A 20189-nucleotide genomic window follows, 5' to 3' on the forward strand; every position below is an offset into this window, starting at 1 on the left:
ACATTTGGCCTTCCTGTTCTAATTAACCAGGTAATTTATGCCTACATGAACTTGAAGAAGCCAATGTGAGGCTGGCGCTTTAAAGAAACAGAGAAATCCATGACCAAAAGCACTATATGCAACATGAAAAACAAGATTCGACAAATTCATGTATATACCTATAGCTATAAGTCAGGATGAGAGGTTACTGATCGCTGTCTAAATATACTTTCAAAACCCTGAAATGAACAATCGGAGATGGAAGATCTCACAAAAAAGCTTATTCCTGTACAGTTAAGTTTTATCTTAACAATTTTTACTGTTAAATGCTTATTTGTCCCTTTAAAACTAGCATTATATTGCCTACTAATAGCAGCATACAAGAACTTCATTAAACATCCTTCTAACGTGCGTGTAAAAGGAACTGGGCTCTGAAATGTAGTTCACATAGTACATTGTATATGCTCTTCCTTCTAGAAGACTGTTAAGAACTGTACAGTTGTTAATTTTATAAGCCTTAAACTATCACAAGTGAAAATGAGAATACCTTAGGTTCAATTCAGACCTGAAAAAAGGTGAAGCAAATTGTTTGCCACTAAGCAGGTCCACTAAGCACATGTGATAATGCATTCTGGAATAGACTCCTCTTTTAAGAATATTCGGTTCCCTATATTTTCAAATTGTCTACCCAAACTCTTGAGCTCTCTTTTAATCAGTCTAAATACCATAATGGACTTCGAGTCTTTTGAAGTTAGTAGTTTCAGGGGCGCCGTTTCAGAAGAAAGGCATGAAAGAATATGGTATAAAGAGATTCAGCAGTTCAAACGTATCTACTCTGAGATACATTTTATCTGTTTTCATGTCTTGTAATAAAAACAAGAACAACACAGCATGGTGACTTTTTTGTAAGCAGCAAAGATTCTCTTTGGCATGTAAGCAAAGCACACAAGACCATTTACGGTACTTGTTTTCTAAAGAGATATGGCAGTATGTGAAGCCATGTGATGGTCCGAAATACAAGTGTTTCTGATGAATAGTCACATGTGATCTGCAATTCCAGGGTAAGGAAAGCAGATATTGCCCATATCTACCCTCTAGAAATGGTACACCTAAACAATTATTTATTTTATTTTATTTAACAAAATGCTTATATTATTGGTTGTAATAAAATCTCAAAACGGCTCACAAAAAAATTAAAATATTAAATTAAAATGATAGAAGAGAGTTAAAAACATATATATAAATAATAAAAAGTAATTAAAATGAACAATAAACTAAAGTATTCTGATACTACCTTGTCATACAAGTTAGTGGACATACTGACTAAAGTGTCTTCAACAGCTAGCACTTTCCAGTACCTCTGCTACTGTCATTGCAGGAGATGGTGGATTGATGCTGGCTAAAATGATAACACAGCTGCCTGGAGCAACTGCTGTTTGAGCCACTTACAAAGTGTACATATGAAGTGCCCTGTCCCTGCCCATACTGCTCCCTTTTTCTGTGAAGATACTCCATAGGTGCATCTCTTTGAGCCAAGTAGTCTTCGACAGGCATCAAGGACACTGGATGGATGGCCCTCACACTAGAGGGTTTCCTAATGAAGATCCAATAACAACAACAAAACTATGAAAATAAATCACAGCAGTAGGCTCTACAATTAGGCATACAGCTCATTTCTTAATTCCCCATGTTGGTTTCTTACTGTAGATATGAGCCTCTTCAGACAATTATTGTAGTGCCCCCCAAGTTGAACAAATCATAAGTCGGGGGGCAGAACCTATGATTCACAGTCCAGATGTGGCCCTCAGGGCCTCTCTATTAGGACTTTGACTCTCCTTGAGAGACACCTCTCCTTGGCCCTTTACCCTTACCAGCCCCACTTTGTCCTCTCCTGCACCCCACAGCTTACCTATGAAGTGGCTGACAATATGCCCACCCTTATGTTTACAATATGGATGGGGGAATAGATTAACTGAAGGCAGTGGATCTGCGATGGTTAATGATGTGAGTGAATATGAAAAGAACAAATGCTTGTATGGGGATAGTTGTGTGAGAGAACAACTAGGGCATGTGATTGTGAAGGGTGTGTGTGTGTGTGTGTGTGTGTGTGTGTGTGTGAGAGAGAGAGAGAGAGAGAGAGAGAGAGAGAGAGAGAGAGAGTATGTAATGCATGCCTGTGTATAGGTGTGTGAGAAAATAAATGAACTGAATGGCTGTAGCCTCACCTACTTTTGACACCAGCCCCCAGAAAGTTAGCTACAAGGGAATGCAGTCCTTGGCTTGAAAAACATCACCCATCCCTGTCACCAAGATAGAAAACACTTTTCATGTTTTCATAAAGAGTAAGAAGTTAAGAGAAAACCCAATCTGACATTTTCTTTACATTCTGGAAAGAGGAAAGGTGAGGGGGTGGGACTAGAGAAATATATGGGCCTGTTCCAGCTGTGAAGCTTGCCAACTTGGCATTTTAAAAAAGTATTCAACCAGATGAACAAGTGAAATACAGTGTGCATTTAGCTGTGAAACTGCTGCAATATTTAACAGCTTATGTATCTGAATTACTATGCAGGGCCCTTAGCATGTGACATAACCTAACTCACAATTAATGTCTCAGAGGCAGCTGAGTGAAAATGGACATACTCAGGACCAAAATTTTGTAACTGCATCTCAAGCACTTCCTAAACTACTTTCCAGATTAGGTTTAGTCAGATGATATTTTTTTAATTTTAAAAAAGTACTGGCTATGCTTATTCCAGGTTGTTGAGAAACCACTCACCCAGTATGGAGAGGAAGAATTCACTATTCGCTTCAGGCAACTTGACAACAGCAAGTTGTGCCCATTGTTAAAGAGTGTCTGGGGTTTGTTGTTTCAAGCCCAAGTGCCGCAAATTATTAGTGCAGGTACATGCGGGCTGACAAGCAAGAAACCATTTTTGTGTCTTTTTTTAAAAAAACAACCATATTTTTTTTACAAAGCTGGCTTAGTTGATAACTGCAATTTAGCACTTCCATGTCAGTGTTTCCCCTGCTCTACACCAATGCTCACAACTTTTTTGTCATTCAGTCTCCTTCCCTCTTTTGCTTTATTCTCCCAGTCTGTTAACCCTCCTCACAGAGTATGGCATAAAAAGCATACGGACTTTCACACACCAAAGGAATTTGGGATACATGTGGCCCATGCCATATGGCTGGCTTCAACAGACTACAAGCCAAGTCATTTCCACTGCACACCTCCAAATCTAGAAAAAGGAGCAGTAGAACCCTAGGGACAAGATTCTTAGCCTTATATCTCCCCGCAAACAGGCAAGAGGATTATACCTAGTGTACATTATGAATTTACCAAGGTGCAAAAATAGCTCATGCCATGGTGTGTGTGACTAGTTTTGATGATAGCAAATCTACAGGATTTTTTTAAAAAATTGCTTAAAATATCAGCCTGGTAGCCATGAGATCAGCAGATAAGAATTTTTAAACTTTTAAATATATTCCCCCCCCCCGTAACTTTAAAAAATAGTTTTAGTTGTTTTTTAAAAAATGTTTTATCATTGCTATGCCTGCCACCCTGGGCCCCTTTGGTAAGAGGGCAGATATAAGTCAAATAAATCACCAACACCATCAGGCACAATAAAGATACGTTGACATAAGAATTGCTTTGGATAGCTATTAGCTGAATCAGAAAAGATGCAATGCAAGATGCAACTAAAAACAGTTCTCAGAGATCATTTGCCCACTCTGATTTTGAATGCATTAAAAATTGTAGTATAAAAAGCAATCTCATTTTTCTTCCTTGTGGATCTTAGTAGTCAGAATAACTTGGTATCCTATTTGTGCCATCTCACCCCTTAGCATTCTGGTTTATAGCCATTTAAGATCTTCCATGAATTTGTCTGAATCATTGAAAGTATTCTGCCAGTTTCAGCAGGTGTCACTTCCTCAGATTACTCTGGGATTTAATGCTTCTCCTGCATAATAAGACAACAAAGACTGTGCATTTAAAGTTTTGCTTGAAACCTGTTAACTCAAAAAATCCCAACCCCCAATAGAACCACAATCCTAGTTCAATAGGGGCAGACAGCATTTTTGAAATACAAGTCTTCACTTTGGTCTGACCTTGTTTGTGTGATGAAGTGTTCTGTTTGGCTGCTTTACTGTACCAATGGTTTGTATTAATCCACAGCAAACTTGGGTTAGTTGTGACTGGCCATTCTTGCGTCTCTGGTAAAACAACAAAGAGAAATAACCAAGCATAAAAAATAGTAGTATGGAAGGGCAACAGTGGATCATACAATTAGGCACACAAATCACACATTAGTGTTTCCCTATGGAAGAATTTCAGATCATAGACTTGCAAAGTTATCAGGTTTATTATACACATGAGCACAGATGAAGAAAAGTGGCAAATACATAAGGAAAGAGTTACATTGCTTGGCCTTCTAAACTTACCAGCTTCATACACCAGAAAAGATGAAAAGGTCATGAAGACACCACACACCCTCGACCTAAGAAATATTGCAACTATCAGGAATCTCTTAAAAACATAAGAAGAGCCTGCTGGATCAGGCCAAAGGCTCATCTTTTCCAACATCCTGTTTTTACAGTGGCCAACCAGATACCCATAGGAAATCTGCAAGCAGAATCTTCACACAACAGCACTCTGCCTTCTTGTGATTCCCAGCAACTGGGAACAATTACAGTAAAAGTTATCTCAATGAAACTGAAAAGTCTGCATTCTTTTTGTATATGCTTGGATGTGGTATAGAGCTTATGGTATTTATTATTTGCTTCCTATTTTCATCAACATTCAAATAGCAAATACCCATGTCAGACCATTTAAAATATTGATAACTGTCTCATATCCTTGAGGCACTCATAGACTAAAGCAAATGATGAGCAGCCACACAGCTTTCCTTTAGACTGTCTTTCTGACACAAGGCTTTAGTCTGATACCATTTCCAGTTAGTGCATCCATAAAACCACTGAGAGCTGTAAGCCTAAAGAATTACACTCAATATTTAATCTGTTTTGTGAGGAATAATGTTCCATATTGTATATATCATGCTGGGCCTTGAGAAAGGGTAAATACTAGCATGGCAAGTCACACCTGGCTCAAACTATTCAGTTCCCTGAAATAAGAGTAAATACAAGCCATGGAAAGTTAACATTGGAATGTTAGAGAGTAGACTTGCTGGATCAGCTCTCAGACCTATCTAGCCCAGCATTCTGTTCCCACAGTGGCCAACCAAATACCTGTGGGAAGCTCACAAGCAGGACATGAGGGCACTCTCACACTCATGTTCTCCAGAAGTTTTATTCAGAGGCATTATGAAATACTAACCATTGAACCACTAGAGATTTGCAATGCATTTCTCTTAGGGCTCTGAAAAAAACAACAACTGAACAGTTGAATTCCATGATAAGCTCTAGCAAAGTTCTCATTCTTGCAATTTTAAAAAAAAAATTGTACCTGGAGAGTGCCATGGAGCATCCTGCCCCATTGTTGCTGAGCTAATGTCGTTTGTATCAATCCACTGCATAATGCAATCCATTGTGGTACTCCAGCTCGATGAGTCTATAAAATAATAGCCACTAATCAGCAGTGATTATTTTGACCAGCATTATCAAACACCCACCTTCCTATAACCCCATGTTTGAATAATACTGTAAAAATACAAGTGCTGCTCATCTGAAGATTCTGTATCTCCTCAGCACGACTCAGTATGAACAATTATAGTTCAAAGTAACATACTGCTAGAAGTTCAAATATGTAATGGGCATGCAGAAGTATCTGCTCAGGCAAACTGATACGTTCTCTACTAAGAGCTGTGAAGTCTTAACTAAAATCACAAAGATATGAAGAAAAACAACTAAATGTTCCCAGTGTAAAAGGACCCACAATCATTCTACATGACTGATACAAGCAAAAGTCAGGAAGTTATATAACTGGCTCCATGTGTCTAAATTATTTCCTGCCTCAAGACATTGTGTGTCTTACCACACCTTGCTCACTGCTATTCTCTTATATAATTATATCCTAGATTATATAATCAGGGTAACATGGCTTAACTTCTAAAAGATCCTGCCTGGCCAAAGAAGATTGGATAAATCAACCCACATGTCCCTTCCAGTTCCAGCCCTTTTGCTGACTACATAGCCCATAAGAAGAATGTTATAACAGACAATGAGACTTAAAAGGCTGCTGCTAGTAAGCAATCAGAAAAGCCAAAAAGAGGTTTAGCTTCCTATTCTTTAGGTTTAAGCCAGGAGTGGGGAGCCTTGGCCATAAATATGACTCTCCCCAGACTCACACCTCACCAGCCCTGTTTCATACCCCAAATGTCTTTGCTTGGCTGGAATGTGTATTTGAACTCTGATAATGCTTCTTGCTTCCCTGAATGGAGGGTGTGTGTGTGTGTGTGTGTGTGTGTGTGTGTGTTTACAAATATAAACTTTCTATGTGTTGCTTTCTCCACATTGCCTCTGGCCCTTTCCACCAGTGGCACACAGCTCCCAGAAGGTGGCCCAGAAGGATATGCAGCACTCCAGCTGACAGGTATGCCCCATTTCTGATTTAAGCCATACAGACACAGAGAACCAGGCATGAAATGGTGCAGTGAAAACAGAGCTGAAAAATGTGGCACTTAAGTCAAGACCATCTCTGCAAAGAGCTTTGACTCAGAGCCCACCTCCATTGCCATTACAAATATTTAAAAAATAGCACTACTGTACTATTAATTATGACAGAGCATGAGCCAGACTATTAAATTAAGAGCTGAAGATCCTGGTTATACAACCAGAGCTTCTGCCTCAGCCGCTGAAGTTACTTTACAAGCATTGTAATGGTTAGTGTTGGACTAGGACCTCGGAGACCAGGGCCATGAAGCTCACTGGGTGATCTTGGGCCAGTCACCATCTCTCAACCTAACCTACCTCACAGGGTTGTTGTGGGGATTAATTGAGAAGGGGGTACTATGTATGCCACCTTGAGCTCTCTGGATGAAAAGGTGGGATATAAATGCAACAAATAATTTTATGCCTAATTCTGTGAAGGCCGGTGATGCTTCTACGACGGGTCCCAACAGAAGCAGCTACGGCGCTTTCGTCCTTCCCACAGCAACGTCTGTCACCTCGCCGAAGCCTCCAAGGGCAAAGCTTTCCATGGGCAGCAGGAACCCTCGCTCCCGATTTCCTCAGCCTTCCCACCGCCAACCTGGTCGCAGCTTGTGGGGCTGCCCACCGACAGCCCCCTGCGGACCCTTCTCTCCCCCCGCAACACACGCCCACCCCGCGCCCCTTGGCTGGCTCAAGCCCGCCGCCCCGGAGAGGCTGCCCGAAGCCGGCCTCCCCAGCCCTGTCCCTCGGGCCCTGCAGGCCGAGAGAGCGGTGCCGGCCGCCGAGCTGACGAAGGCAGCGCGCAAAGGCAGTCGCCAACCTCACTCACCACAACCCTCACCAGCGCCGCCATAATCCTTCAAGGACGAGCTTCCGCTTCCGCCAAACTTCAAAGTGCTTCCGCTCCTTCATCCGATGCCGGCGCCGCCACCTAGTCCCCCCGGGATGCTCTGCGGAGCGTGTCTAGCCGGGGGCGGCGGTGCATGCGCCTGAAGAAGCTCCTTCGTAGCCTCGATGGTAGTTTTGCGCCAGGGGCGTAATAACGGAGCTCTATTTGCGGGAGCTGCCATAGGGGCGACCTGTGCCTGTGGGGCAGCTCGCAGCTCGTATTTATTATGGGGAAGCCAGGAGACTTTCCGTAGGGGGTGAGGGGGGCTGGCTGTTGGGAAACGCCGTGAAGGTTTCTTTTAATTTTATCCTCCTCAAAATCTGTTCAAAATCTCCTCAAAATCTGTTCCCCGTAAAGCCTCGGAAACTTGATGTATTTTTAATGGTGAGGAAGGTGCTTTCTAGCAGTGCCGGATTTACGTATAAGCTAAACAAGCTATAGCTTAGGGCCCCACTCTTTTGGGGGGCCCCAAAAAAGTTATAAAGGAAAAAAACAACTGGATGTACATTTCCAAAATATAAGATAAAAAACAAATAAAACAAAATTAAGATTATGAGTCTGTAAATTGTGTTTCTAAAGGAACTTTTGTTATTGCCAAATGCCAATGTGTTTGCATTATTAAGTTTGTTATGAATAAAAAATCATTTTAAGTTAGAGCTTAATAATTATTTCACTATTAATATACTTCTTCTTAATTGTATTTCAGTTCAACAATTACTTTGATAAAATACATATTTTGTTATGTGTAAATGGCTTTAAATACCTATTCGGTACATAAATTACCAAATAGCATATATTCAAAGCAAAAGACAGCGACAATTTGTTGTTGACAAAGGACAGCTAGACATATAAAGGGCCCCATTACCTTCAGTAGCTTAGGGCCTCATCAAACCTAAATCCGGCCCTGCTTTCAAGAATGTGCAGAGTGTGATTTTCTCCCACCAGTTAGTAGCCACAACCAGCTCCCCCAACACACATACCAAGGATGAGGTGGCAGGACCTAATTCTGGCCACGTTGTTCTCTCTTCTCACCCTCTTCTTGTGCACTTAACCAGTGCCATAACTAGCCATAACCACCTGGTGCAAACCATACATTTGGTGTGACACCCATGTCAACTGCGAATGTATGTTTAGATTAGAACCACAGATTTATAATTACATAAGAAAAGCTTAAAAAATCAGTGACAGCTGGTAAGATTTTGTCTAGGCAGGGCTGTGATTTTTAACCTTGTGGCTTTTTCACAGTAAGACTAATATAGCAGTCATTTTGGAAAGTGTACCATTTCACATGTATACTGTCTCACGAAAAAAACAACCTCCATCAATTATTCTGTGCACTTTTATGGACAGGGGAAGAGGTTCTGTATAAGGGAGCAACAGCATTTCCTCCATGCTGCATTCAATATATTTTGAACTTTGCTCTGAGAGGCATGTTGGAAGCAGATACACTTTTTCGGGAAATACGACAACAATAATTTATTTATTAAACCTTGCGCATCTGACTTTGTTGCCCCAGCCATTCTGGGAGGCTTCCAATAAAAATACAAGGGGAAAACCAACATAAAAAATTAAAAGCTTCCTAAAACAGGGTTGCCTTCAGATGTCTATGAAAATTTTTACAGTTGTTTAACTCTTTGACATCTGCAATCAAGCAGTCTTTCCTGACTAAACAGCTGCTGCTGCTGCTGCAGTAACTTTTAATGAGTGAATGCAGGGAAATGATTAATACAGAGCTTGTTGCTACATAAGCCACCAACCATTTCTCCTCCAATCAAATTCACAAAAATAAATACAAAATTGATAGATATAGAGACACACAGTGTCCACTGTTCTCTCTCTTATCCCCCACCCCACCTCTAGAAAGGGCTACAAAACAAATACTATATAAAAGAAACAAACAAAAACGCTTCTCATAGTAGGAAACACACTCTCTTGCTTTTCTGGTTTACCAGAACATGCTAAAAAGTATGAGGAGCTCTGGCCTACAAGAAAAGATTGGAACCTATAATCTTTGGAGGGGAGATGTTAACATGTAATAAACATGTGCTCTGAGGCTGTGAATGACCAGTGATCCTTTTCATATATGTGACTCCCACATAATACATGAATCATGCAATGAACAAGTGTAGATTCATATTTGGCATAATGAGTGAAGCAGCCCTAAACTCATTTGCAACCCAGCTATAAATCACTTTTCCATCATGTGAATGATGGCATTATTAATGATCATAACTTTCAACTCTGAATGCCAAAGATGCAGGATGCTATCAGTCAGATGCCCAGGCCTTGAAAGTTTCCTTAAGGCTACTTCTGAAAGTTCTGCCTCTGAAAGGAGCTGTGAGGAGCCATTCATTGTGTCAGTCTTGGCCTTCTGTGGTAAAGGGCTCATTTGTGAAAGAGGAGCTGGCAAGAATGGAGTCATGATGAACGTGGAACAGTAGGAGGGAAAGACTTTCTTTAGCTGTAAAATATTTGTGTTGTGAACAAGCTCCGTTCTTAAACTATTTATGCTTCTGAAGTTCTATACTCCAAATACCCAGACCATTTCAGTAGTGTATTGGCGAGTTCCCAGATAGGCACACTGCCAAATCATATTGGCAGATGCTTTTCCCTGGCCTCTTTTAAAATAATTTCCAATGAAAGGGATTCCATAATCACCACTATTAACTTATTCTACTCTCCAACAATTTTCATATTTACAATTCTTTTTGTAATATTTAAGCTGAAAATGTTCTTGTAACACAAAAAACATTGCTTCCTCCCTTACCTTCAGTAGCTATGGAGAACAATTGATCTCCATCAACCTTATAGCAGCTGTTTAGATATGTATTTGAAAAAAGTTGCCAGCTTTCTGATAGCATAGGCGCTTTCAAGACTGGAACTCCTGTTGTTTTCTCCTTGATAAATATTTTCAGTGCCTTCAGCTTCAACTTAACCAGCTCTCAGATGCCTGGTTAAAACTATTTTATTCCAGGAGGCCTTTGCAGAGTGAATGCTGTTCTGATGTGTTAATCTCTGATGTTTTAAATCTCTCAGGTTTAATTATTGTTTTGAATTTTTGTATATTTGATGTTTCCATTTTGTAAGCCCATCTTTGAAACCCAGATGGGGAATAGTTTAATAAAATAAGTAAATAAGTTAAAAAGTTGCCTTCATATATATTACATTCTAAATCCAATATATTCCTGCTTTCTTTTAAATTATCCACTTGTTTCTTAAGGTCATTGCCTGAACCTAGACACAATATTTTACTAGACGCTAATGGCACATTGGTTCTAAACATTTGCCAGGCATTATGAGGATGCTACAATTCTTTTGTGGCATGGTACCAGCTAGCTATTGATACACTCCATTTTAAGTAGGAAATCAGCCTTTGCCAGCTTGGTACCCTCCAGATGTTTTGAATTACAACTCCCTTCAGCCCATTATCATAGCTGTGATGGCTGAGGGCAGTGCTTATTTTCTGGGGGGATGCAGGGGTACACATACCCCTAAACATTTTGTGAATCTAAGTTTGGCCTCATTGAGGAGCACTATTTCAATATGAGTAGGAAAATGAGAGTACTCCTAAACATTAAAAAAACAACAACAAAGCACTGGCTGAGGGTGACAGGATTTGTAGCAGAAGACATCTGGAGAATACCAGGTTGGCAAATGCTCTACTAAATAAAGGCTGGTATGGCAATATAAGGTTTGAGAACTAGATCATGTATTGAAATCTAAGTGTTGAATTCCCCCTCCCCTAATTTTGTGGTGCCTCTCAAGGAGGTGTTGACTTGTGACAACAGGGGGTATAAATAACATTATATAATTAGCAAAATTCATTGAAGTTTATTAGCACATTTTTGTGTCTGGGTAACTTGTCACCTATGGTGACATTTCTCTTTGTGACATCTAATTCCACCTGTCATTGACTGGTTGGATGCAGAGGAACGGTGGGAGGAACCAACTAGGAAATCCCCAAGGGAGTAAGACTCAGGGCCCGGGGATTGGTGGTGGGACAAGGATGAGTGATCACAGTAAGAAGACTGGGAAGAGGAGGTGTCAGAAGCTGAAGGGGTAACAGGGCTTAGTGAGCTGGGAGAGTCTGTGTCAGAGAGAAGTCCAGAATCAGAGGAGGAAGCTGTGTGAGGTGGAGGAGGGAAGCTAAGACGCAGAGATGAGTCAGGTTGGTGAAGACTCCCAGGTTGTTTCCCTCTTCTGCTGCTCCCTCATCTCCATCTCCCAGAACTTGAAGAGGTCTGAAACTGGCAGAGCTATGGCAGGCTGCACGTAGGCATGGTGTCCGATTGCTTGGGGAAAGCTCTGGAGAGGGGGAGACGTAGACAGCTGTGGGGAGGCGAGGACTTTCAGTCTCGGCAGCTGATTCATGGGATAAGGCACTCAGCTAAGTCTGAGTCTTTTTTCTTTTTTCTTGTAATAAAGTAATCTCCAATTTCGAACAGTGCGATTTACTGCTGGTTCTCTCTTTGACACCATCACAACCCTGTTTCCATTTGCTCCTCACCTGAGCACAAGATGGCCATTTTGTTTCAAGTACATCCCCCCCCCCATATTAGCATGCCTGTTTCCACCAGCTGGCAATGTTGAAGACATGTTCAGTTCACAGCAAGCTGTTAAGGGGGAAGCTGTATTCTCAAGATACTTAAACAACAACAGCAACAGCAACACAAGGGTCTTCACCAATACCTCTTTATCAGTTGGGGTGCAAGCCTAACCCAGATAAATGTAACTAATCCTATTTTAGTATTAAGTAACATATTTTTAAATGAAGATTCACACATGCTCATATAAAAAGACGGCACAAACCTTCATTTTACCCATTAGGAAACATGATAATTAGTAGGTCTTGTAACATTTTGTCTTGCACACTTCCTGAAAATTATCTATCTGTCTGTATGCCCAGAACAGAAAAGGGTTATGGAAAGGGAAAGGAGCAATTGACGGGAGTGACCAGCTTCTGAATAAGATCAGCATAGCAATGAAGATTCATGACTCGAAAAAAATTGTGTTTGGAGCTAATGTGCAGGCAGACAGACACTAAAATCAAATCTAAATGACACATTTGAAAGCACCCTTAATGCATGTTGCAATATGTTTGTGTGTATGTGTATGCATCTTGCATTCCTTAAAATTAGGTTTATGTTTTGGCTATGTATACTGCTCTGGTGTTGCAGTAGATAAATTGTGGCCTATTAATACTTTTATAAATGAAATAAATAAATAAAATGCCCAACTCAGGTACACTCCACCTGGAAGCTCTCTTCTGCAAGACAAAACCAGGTACAGTGGTACCTCGCGTTACATATGCTTCAGGTTACATACGCTTCAAGTTACAGACTCCGCTAACCCAGAAATATTACCTCGGGTTAAGAACTTTGCTTCAGGATGAGAACAGAAATCGTGCTCCGGCGGCACGGCGGCAGCAGGAGACCCCGTTAGCTAAAGTGATGCTTCAGGTTAAGAACAGTTTCAAATTAAGAACGGACCTCCGGAACGAATTAAGTACTTAACCCGAGGTACCACTGTATAGCCCAGCTTTGATTTTAAACAAATCAACTGCTCCTGACACTTCAAATGCAAGAATAAACATTGATACCAACTTAATAAACATGACCCCCAGATGTTAAGCAAATGCATAGAAATAGCTGTACAAAGATTAATCTGGAATTGAGGTGAAGTTTAAGCTCTAATATTCATTAACACTGAGGTCTTTCCAGACTTGTCCTCTCCAGAGAAACATATGTTTGGCATTTAGAAATAAAAGTGTTTTAAAAAAATATTGAGGATTGCCATATGCTAGATGGAACACATCCGAACATGAAGATGTGGTTACCATAGAAGGCTAGAATCCATTATCCAATTTGACTTGTTAAAGCTACCTTGGGCATTAGAGCAGTCTACCTCTATTGCCAATGTAACAACCCCTCTGTCCCAAGCGCCTGTATGAAATTGTAAAAGACTGAGAATGTTCTGTTGTGAACATTCCATGACATTTCATCAGCTCAATCACTGCCAGAGGTTTCACCGCCACAAAATTCTTTAGGGTATTACAATATAAAATTCTTGAAACCAACAAATTTAACACAGTTAGTGGAATTAATGTATTTGACACCAAAAGCAGTTTAATAACTACCGTGTTTCTCGCTCCATAAGACACACTTTTTTCCTCCTAAAATGTAAGGGGGAATGTCTGTGGGTCTTATGGAGCGAATGCGTAGTCCCTGGAGCCGAATTGCCCAGTGGCAAAAAGCAGATTGTGCTTTTTTTTTTTTTAGAAAGAGGGAAGGTGGTGGTGAAACAAAGCCACTGAGTAGCTGATCGGCAAGCAACCGGGAGGGGAGATGAGGGACTCAAGCGATAAAGGAGGCTGCCTGGGAGGTGGGAGGTAAAGACAGCGAACTTGCAAGGAGAGCAGACAGGAAGATTAAAGCAATGAGGAGAGAAATTAGAAGAAAAGGAGGAGCAAAAAACTGCTCCAGCTAAGGAAAAGATACGAAGGCAAACAAGAGGGAAGGGGGTGTTGAAACAAAGCCGCCGAGCAGCTGATCGGCAAGGGATCGGGAGGGAGATAAGGGACTCTAGAGATAAAGGAGGCTGCCTGGGAGGGGGGAGGTAAAAGCACATGGATCCTCAGGATTTTTGCATTGGGTCACCCCAAATTCACCATCAGATCACATAGCATTTCCATGGCTACAGCCTGCACCAAAAAAATCACGCATCCACTGTTTCGTGGGGCCGCAATGGCACAAAAACATGGTTACAAAGCACAGATCCACATGGATTCTCAGGATTTTTGCACTGGGCTACCCAAAACTCACCATCAAATCACATATCATGTCTGTGGCCACAGCATGAACCACAAAAATCATACATCCACTGTTTCGTTCAGAATATTTTTTTTATCGTTTTCCTCCTCTAAAAACTAGGTGTGTCTTATGGTCAGGTGCTCTTATGGAGCGAAAAATATGGTAGCAATGCTTCTGGAACCTCCATTTTCACTTGTGGTCTGCACTTCCTTGAGGACAAGTACATATCAAGGAAGTTGTGGAGTGTTTTTCAGGACTGAGCTAATTTAATTGAGGTTGGTTTGGTTTTATTTGCTGTAATGCTTTCCACTATGTAGCTGTGCCTTGTCTCATGTTCTGTGATCTCAGGTCTTGCTCAGTAGATTCCCCACAAATTAGTCATTGATCATTCAGTTGCTTCTCTGGACTAGACTCTGTACTTTCTGCCAGTTCCAATCTGCTTTTATCCTGTTGGGACTTTTCTTTCACAGTTCTGAAGCCAAAATCAACCCGCAGCACAAGTTTCTTGACTTCCGTACTGCTTGTTGTCACCATCCGTTTTCTATCAATCATGCCAAGATTTTTCCTTCCCTTTCCCAGCCCATGGATTCAGGGTAATAACAAAATAGGTTGGCATTTTTGTTTGTGTTTTTCATGCCAAAGTTTATCCTTCCTTTGCCTCATGGCCAGGGTGTATGCGGTTAAAATTAAAGCAGATTCCTCACAAGTCCTCTAATTTGTAATTTGCTTACCTTCAATAAGAAAATAATTTGGACCTTTCAGGTATCAGGAAAACTTTGGGGTTTGGGAATTAATAGGTGACAAAAACTAGACCTATCAAACACAGAAGGCAAGGTTTTGCAATCGTATTGGTGCTTGGAACGGTTAGTGATGTTCAAGATTGAAGCTGTAGTGGATGATAGTACAAAAATGGCGGAGCAAGTAAAGCAAGTGGAAAGAATAGCTTGGAGGGAAGAGTGGCTGTCATTCCTCCCCCCTTTCCTTTGTTGTTGCAAAAGTGGAATGGTGACATTTAGGGTATGGTGCCAATTAGCACAAAATACAGCAGCCAGACTTGTCTGGTTCTCTTAGGCTGGAGCATTGAACTGATTTTACATCAACTTCATCAGCTTCCCATTTGCTTCTAGGTCCAATTCAATGTTCTAGTTCCATCCTTTAGTGTGGAATGGCAAAGAGCAGGGTGGTCCAATGTGTGGGCCGCAAGGCCTTTTTTGGCAGCCCTTGGTAATCTTAAAATACATTTAGGGCTCTAATCCTGGCTGGAAAGCCATACACACAAGCCCAATCCCCATGTTCCCAAACTATCTCAAGGCAGCAGAGGTTGGCAGGGAAGTTTACAGACAACGACATGAAGCCAAGCTGCCACTGCGTGCCTCTAACTTTTCTCCCACACATATCAACTGCAGATTAGTGGGTACAGTGGTACCTCGGCTTAAGTACTTAATTCGTTCCGGAGGTCTGTTCTTAACCTGAAACTGTTCTTAACCTGAAGCACCACTTTAGCTTATGGGGCCTCCTGCTGCTGCCGCACCGCCGGAGCACAATTTCTGTTCTCATCCTGAAGCAAAGTTCTTAACCCGAGGTACTATTTCTGGGTTAGCAGAGTCTGTAACCTGAAGCGTATGTAACCCGAGGTACCACTGTATTCAGTATCTTATGATATATTTATATATTGGATCATGAAATAACACCCAGGGATAGGATCATAATACCCCCCATGTCATGGCACACTTCCAGATTAAAGTTTGTTCTGGAATTGGTGCTACTCATGTGTGCTTGCATTTCCCCCCAGCATCCACACAACGTTGTTGGCAACAAAATACCTGTCTCTCCCCCCCCACCCCAATTTTCCCATTTAATCTGCATCTCCTGACAATAACTCAACAAATGTCCAGAGCAGGGTCATTGGAGACCAGCGTCCACAGAACGTTACCCTTGGCCAAGCAAACCTGGATTTTGGCAAATGCAAGCTTGTTCTATAGACAAGCCCTGTTCCATATTAGATTGTTTTGATCATATGCATGAATGCATTTGGTGTGAAAAAGAAGGTCAAGAAGGCTGAGGTACCATCTATGAGAAAACATTTTCCAGATTTTGGCTTTCTCTAAGGTAATATGCAAGTGCAATTAAAACAGAACCTGGAAATACAGAGTACAGTAGCCTATTCAAAGCTTGTTGTATGAGCTGAACTCCCTTCATTGATAGTTTTCCAAAACACACAGCTGCAATAATCTTTATCCAGGGGCAGGGAATAAATTAAGTCTGAACACCTCCTCTACATATAGTGTGGTACAGTGTGCAGCCCTGTACGCTGTATAACCTCTTATTGGTAATGGAAAGCTAAAGCAGGCAGGAGTGAAAAACCTGTCTGACCAGCAAAGGTTCTCTTCTTTAAACAGCACACAAATGAGAAGAAAAATCTGACAAAGCAGAGGGCAGCTTAATCACTGTTCTGTTCTGTTGCTGTAACAATGTCTGCTGGAGTCATCAAACCTTCCAGTTGGGCACTGGGCCAAAACATATTCAGAAATTGACAGGGAAGGATGAAATGCCAGGAGCATCCTGCTGGGCAGGTAGTCGCAAACAGAGCCCCCACAGATGATCAGCTAAAGTAAATAAATGCGCCATTCTAACAGGAGTAGCAGGAACCACTAGCCTTAAAGTTGGGTAAAGTTTTCCATTCGCTTCCTATGATTTTTGCCTCCATCCTTTTATTTTAAAAAGTCCACTCCTGGGACTGAAATCTGAAGACGGATCCTCTCAAAACCATGTAGTGGAGTGTGCATTAGTGACCTCTGCCCTGATACATTTGGTTTCATTATTCCAAGTTGCGGTGTTCAGACAGGGGAGTCTTACAACAGAGAGGAGAGCGTGTTCCAGTAAAACTGAACCAACTATATCCAGATAGTAAAACATTTTACAGTATTTGCTGCCTGTGCTAAGCGAGTGGTCTAAAAAACTTGGTGAGCAGAGCTCATGCATAGCATACGTCTAAAACTAAGAATCGACGACAATATTATCAGTTAATTGCATTTTAATAAGTGGTGTCAAGATTGGTTTTGATTTCAAAGCCATATTTATCACTCCTATAATTGAGCTTGAAAAGTTTGCTCTCATAAATACACTGCCTTATTCAATGGCGGTTGGAGTCATCATCACTTCTTTTTAAAAAAGAAAATTATTCGCCTCCCTGTCTTTGCATTGAAGTATGACAGTCTAGTCAATAAATATGTTTACTTGATTAATTCATACAATATTTAAAACATCTATGGGGATCCAGATTTTGTATGACACAGCATCCAAAATGCATCACAGTACTGCTGGTAGGATAATTAATGTTTTAGAGAAGTCCCATTGCACTGTACATTTCTTACTGTAGGCTAGTCATAAAGTCATTCTGTGTAAACCTGAGGGTTTGTAATTGAACAGCATGATCTTCAGAATGTGTGTCTGATATATCAAAGGAACATGAAGCTAGCATAGGAACACACAAAGCTGTCTGATTCAGAATCAGACCATTGGCTCATTTAGCTCAGTGTATTTTCTACACTGACAGGCAGCAGCTTTCCAGTGTTTCTGTTAAGTTGTGGGTGAACATATCAGACAACACAGCAATTCTTCAGACAGCTCTTGCTTATTCACAGGCCAGAACAGAACTGAACTGAAGGGTTCAGCCAGCCTGCTTATATAGAGCTCCACTACAACGCAACAGCAACAACTTTCTGTAACTATCCAATCACTGAACGTCACTTTCAATTCCTTATTTGCATATGTGGACCCGAGTGAAAACTATCTATAGTATCCCCCTGCTGGCCCAGGGTGAGAACTTCAGTACATAACAGTTTCAGATAGAAGTCTTTTCCAATCCTACCTGGAGAAGCCAGAACCCGGGGTCATCTGCATGCAAAGGAGCTGCTCTATCACTGAGCTATAGCCAACCCCACTGAAATGTCTATATAGGTATAAATCATTTCGGACAGCACAAGTGCCATAGCTAGGGGGTGGGGTTAGCTGGGGTTTTTTTTGCCGCGGGTGAAGTCTCCAGAGGGGTGACATTGAGGTTCCCAGCCTGTGTGTGTACGTGAAATAAATCCTAGTTTTGCCCCTAGACAGCACAAATATTCAAATAGGGAACATGAAAAAGCAGGCAACCCCATTCATATGTTTCCAAGCAAGACACGACAAAGTGGGCCCTGCTCACCTTGAAAGCGAGTGCCACACACCTCTTCCTGTGTCCCCAAATCTCAGTAACTTACCTTGGGCATAGGAAGGATGCAGGTACTGCCAGGACTCCAGTAAAGCATCTTCTCCCTCACTCAGCAGTCATTCATACCCTGTCTCTCATTGCTCAGGAGGGATTCCCAAACCCCAGAGAGGGGTGCATGTGGTTGCTGAGTGGGGAAGGTTGCCTGCTGAGTACTTCCTGAGGTAACTTTCCTTTGGATCCAAGGCACTTTTTAAAAACAACTAACAGAAAACTGCACATTTATAATAACAATATCAAGGATAATATGTTCCAGCCGCTACTGCAGATGAGCAGATATTCTCTGCTCTGCATTGGATAAACATATGTTCTTTACACGTTATTTTCTGGAGAGAAAAAGAAAACTGGGTGGAGGGGGTACCCATCGCCCATGATATCATGGGCACTAACATCTAGTACAGTGATACCTCGGGTTACATACACTTCAGGTTACATATGCTTCAGGTTACACACTCTGCTAACCCAGAAATAGTGCTTCAGGTTAAGAACTTTGCTTCAGGATAAGAACAGAAATCGGGCTCCTGCACCGCAGCGGCAGCAGGAGGCCCCATTAGCTAAAGTGGTGCTTCAGGTTAAGAACAGTTTCAGGTTAAGAACGGACCTCCGGAACGAATTAAGTACTTAACCTGAGGTACCACTGTACTGCAAAACTGGCCTCATAGCTGGGAACTAGTTTAGTGTTTCCTCAGGTACTGCTTACAGAGTTACAGAAATCTGCAAAGTTGGTTTGTGCCAGGAGCTGTGGTGGGACAGTTTAAAAGAACCACACAAATGGGGATTGAAGCAATGATGGCTCTGTTACACCACATCCAAGTCCCTAAAAACTTGCTGTCCACACAGTCTTATTAATCTTAGTGGCACAAAGCTGTTTCTTTGCTTCTGCACCTTTGCAGTCCCTGAGGATTAGGCGGCCTGTCAACTAATTTGACTGTTGATGCTTGACAATTATTTAACAATTGTTGAAAACCATCGTCACCTGATATGTAACTTTATGTCAAACTTGTAAAAAAAATACCCCTACACTATGCAACAAGAATAACAATTCCTAAAATAAGATTAACCAAAACCACAGAGTAAAAGTTTTTAACAGCAAAAGAAAAAGAAAAAAATCTTATCAGGGTTGGTTAAGATGTTGTAAAAGCAGTATCTTTTAACACCTTTTATTATACAAGGGCCAAGGGGGTTTTATGTTTCTTAAAAGCAGCTTCAAATAGCCCACATACTGGGTTACTGCATCTTTCATATGGCTGCTGTATAAACAAGCACATTTTATACAGGAAATGACATAACCATGTAAAAGTGTACATGGAGTTTAGGCGCATATTCAAACACTAATGGGAATGCATTGTTTTAAATGGCATACTTTTATGTTTACCTATTCAGCTTAGTGTTCATATTTTAGCCAAATGCAACAAAAATTACCGACACATACCTGTCTCATAGTGTACTGTTTATTTGAAATTTGGACCTTTACAAAGACTCACTAGGGACAGATAATGACCCTAGAAAGTAAATACAAATGAGACATTTTCAGTAAGAGGGAGAGAGAGGAGAGAAACCTGCCATCATAAAGGTGGAAAGCTGAACTTTTAACCTGTATTATTTTACCACTCATGTTTCTTCTCATTTTTACCATTTG

At 41.2% G+C, this 20189-nt stretch overlaps 2 protein-coding genes across 5 annotated transcripts in view; one reads left to right on the forward strand and one right to left on the reverse strand.

The window, feature by feature from the left end:
• The window catches only part of LOC128416280 (ubiquinol-cytochrome-c reductase complex assembly factor 1), a 42186-nt gene extending 34639 nt beyond the window's left edge, over positions 1 to 7547 (reverse strand). The window contains exons 1-3 of one of the 4 annotated variants that reach the window (XM_053393814.1): positions 7418 to 7547; positions 5444 to 5548; positions 4090 to 4194 (exon numbers count right to left, since the gene is read on the reverse strand). In XM_053393814.1, coding sequence (XP_053249789.1) covers positions 4090 to 4194; positions 5444 to 5548; positions 7418 to 7441 — 234 coding nt within the window. In that variant the 5' untranslated portion in view covers positions 7442 to 7547. Of the gene's footprint in view, positions 1 to 1428; positions 1574 to 3818; positions 3860 to 4089; positions 4198 to 5443; positions 5549 to 7103; positions 7226 to 7417 lie in introns of those variants that run through there. The other 3 variants (XM_053393813.1, XM_053393816.1, XM_053393815.1) reach the window with 3 other exon arrangements.
• CEP250 (centrosomal protein 250) overlaps positions 1 to 20189 on the forward strand; it is a 133247-nt gene that overhangs the window by 59447 nt on the left and 53611 nt on the right. The gene's annotated exons all lie outside the window — the stretch shown is intronic.

Source organism: Podarcis raffonei, chromosome 6 (assembly GCF_027172205.1).
Source record: "Podarcis raffonei isolate rPodRaf1 chromosome 6, rPodRaf1.pri, whole genome shotgun sequence".
Lineage (NCBI taxonomy): Eukaryota > Metazoa > Chordata > Lepidosauria > Squamata > Lacertidae > Podarcis > Podarcis raffonei.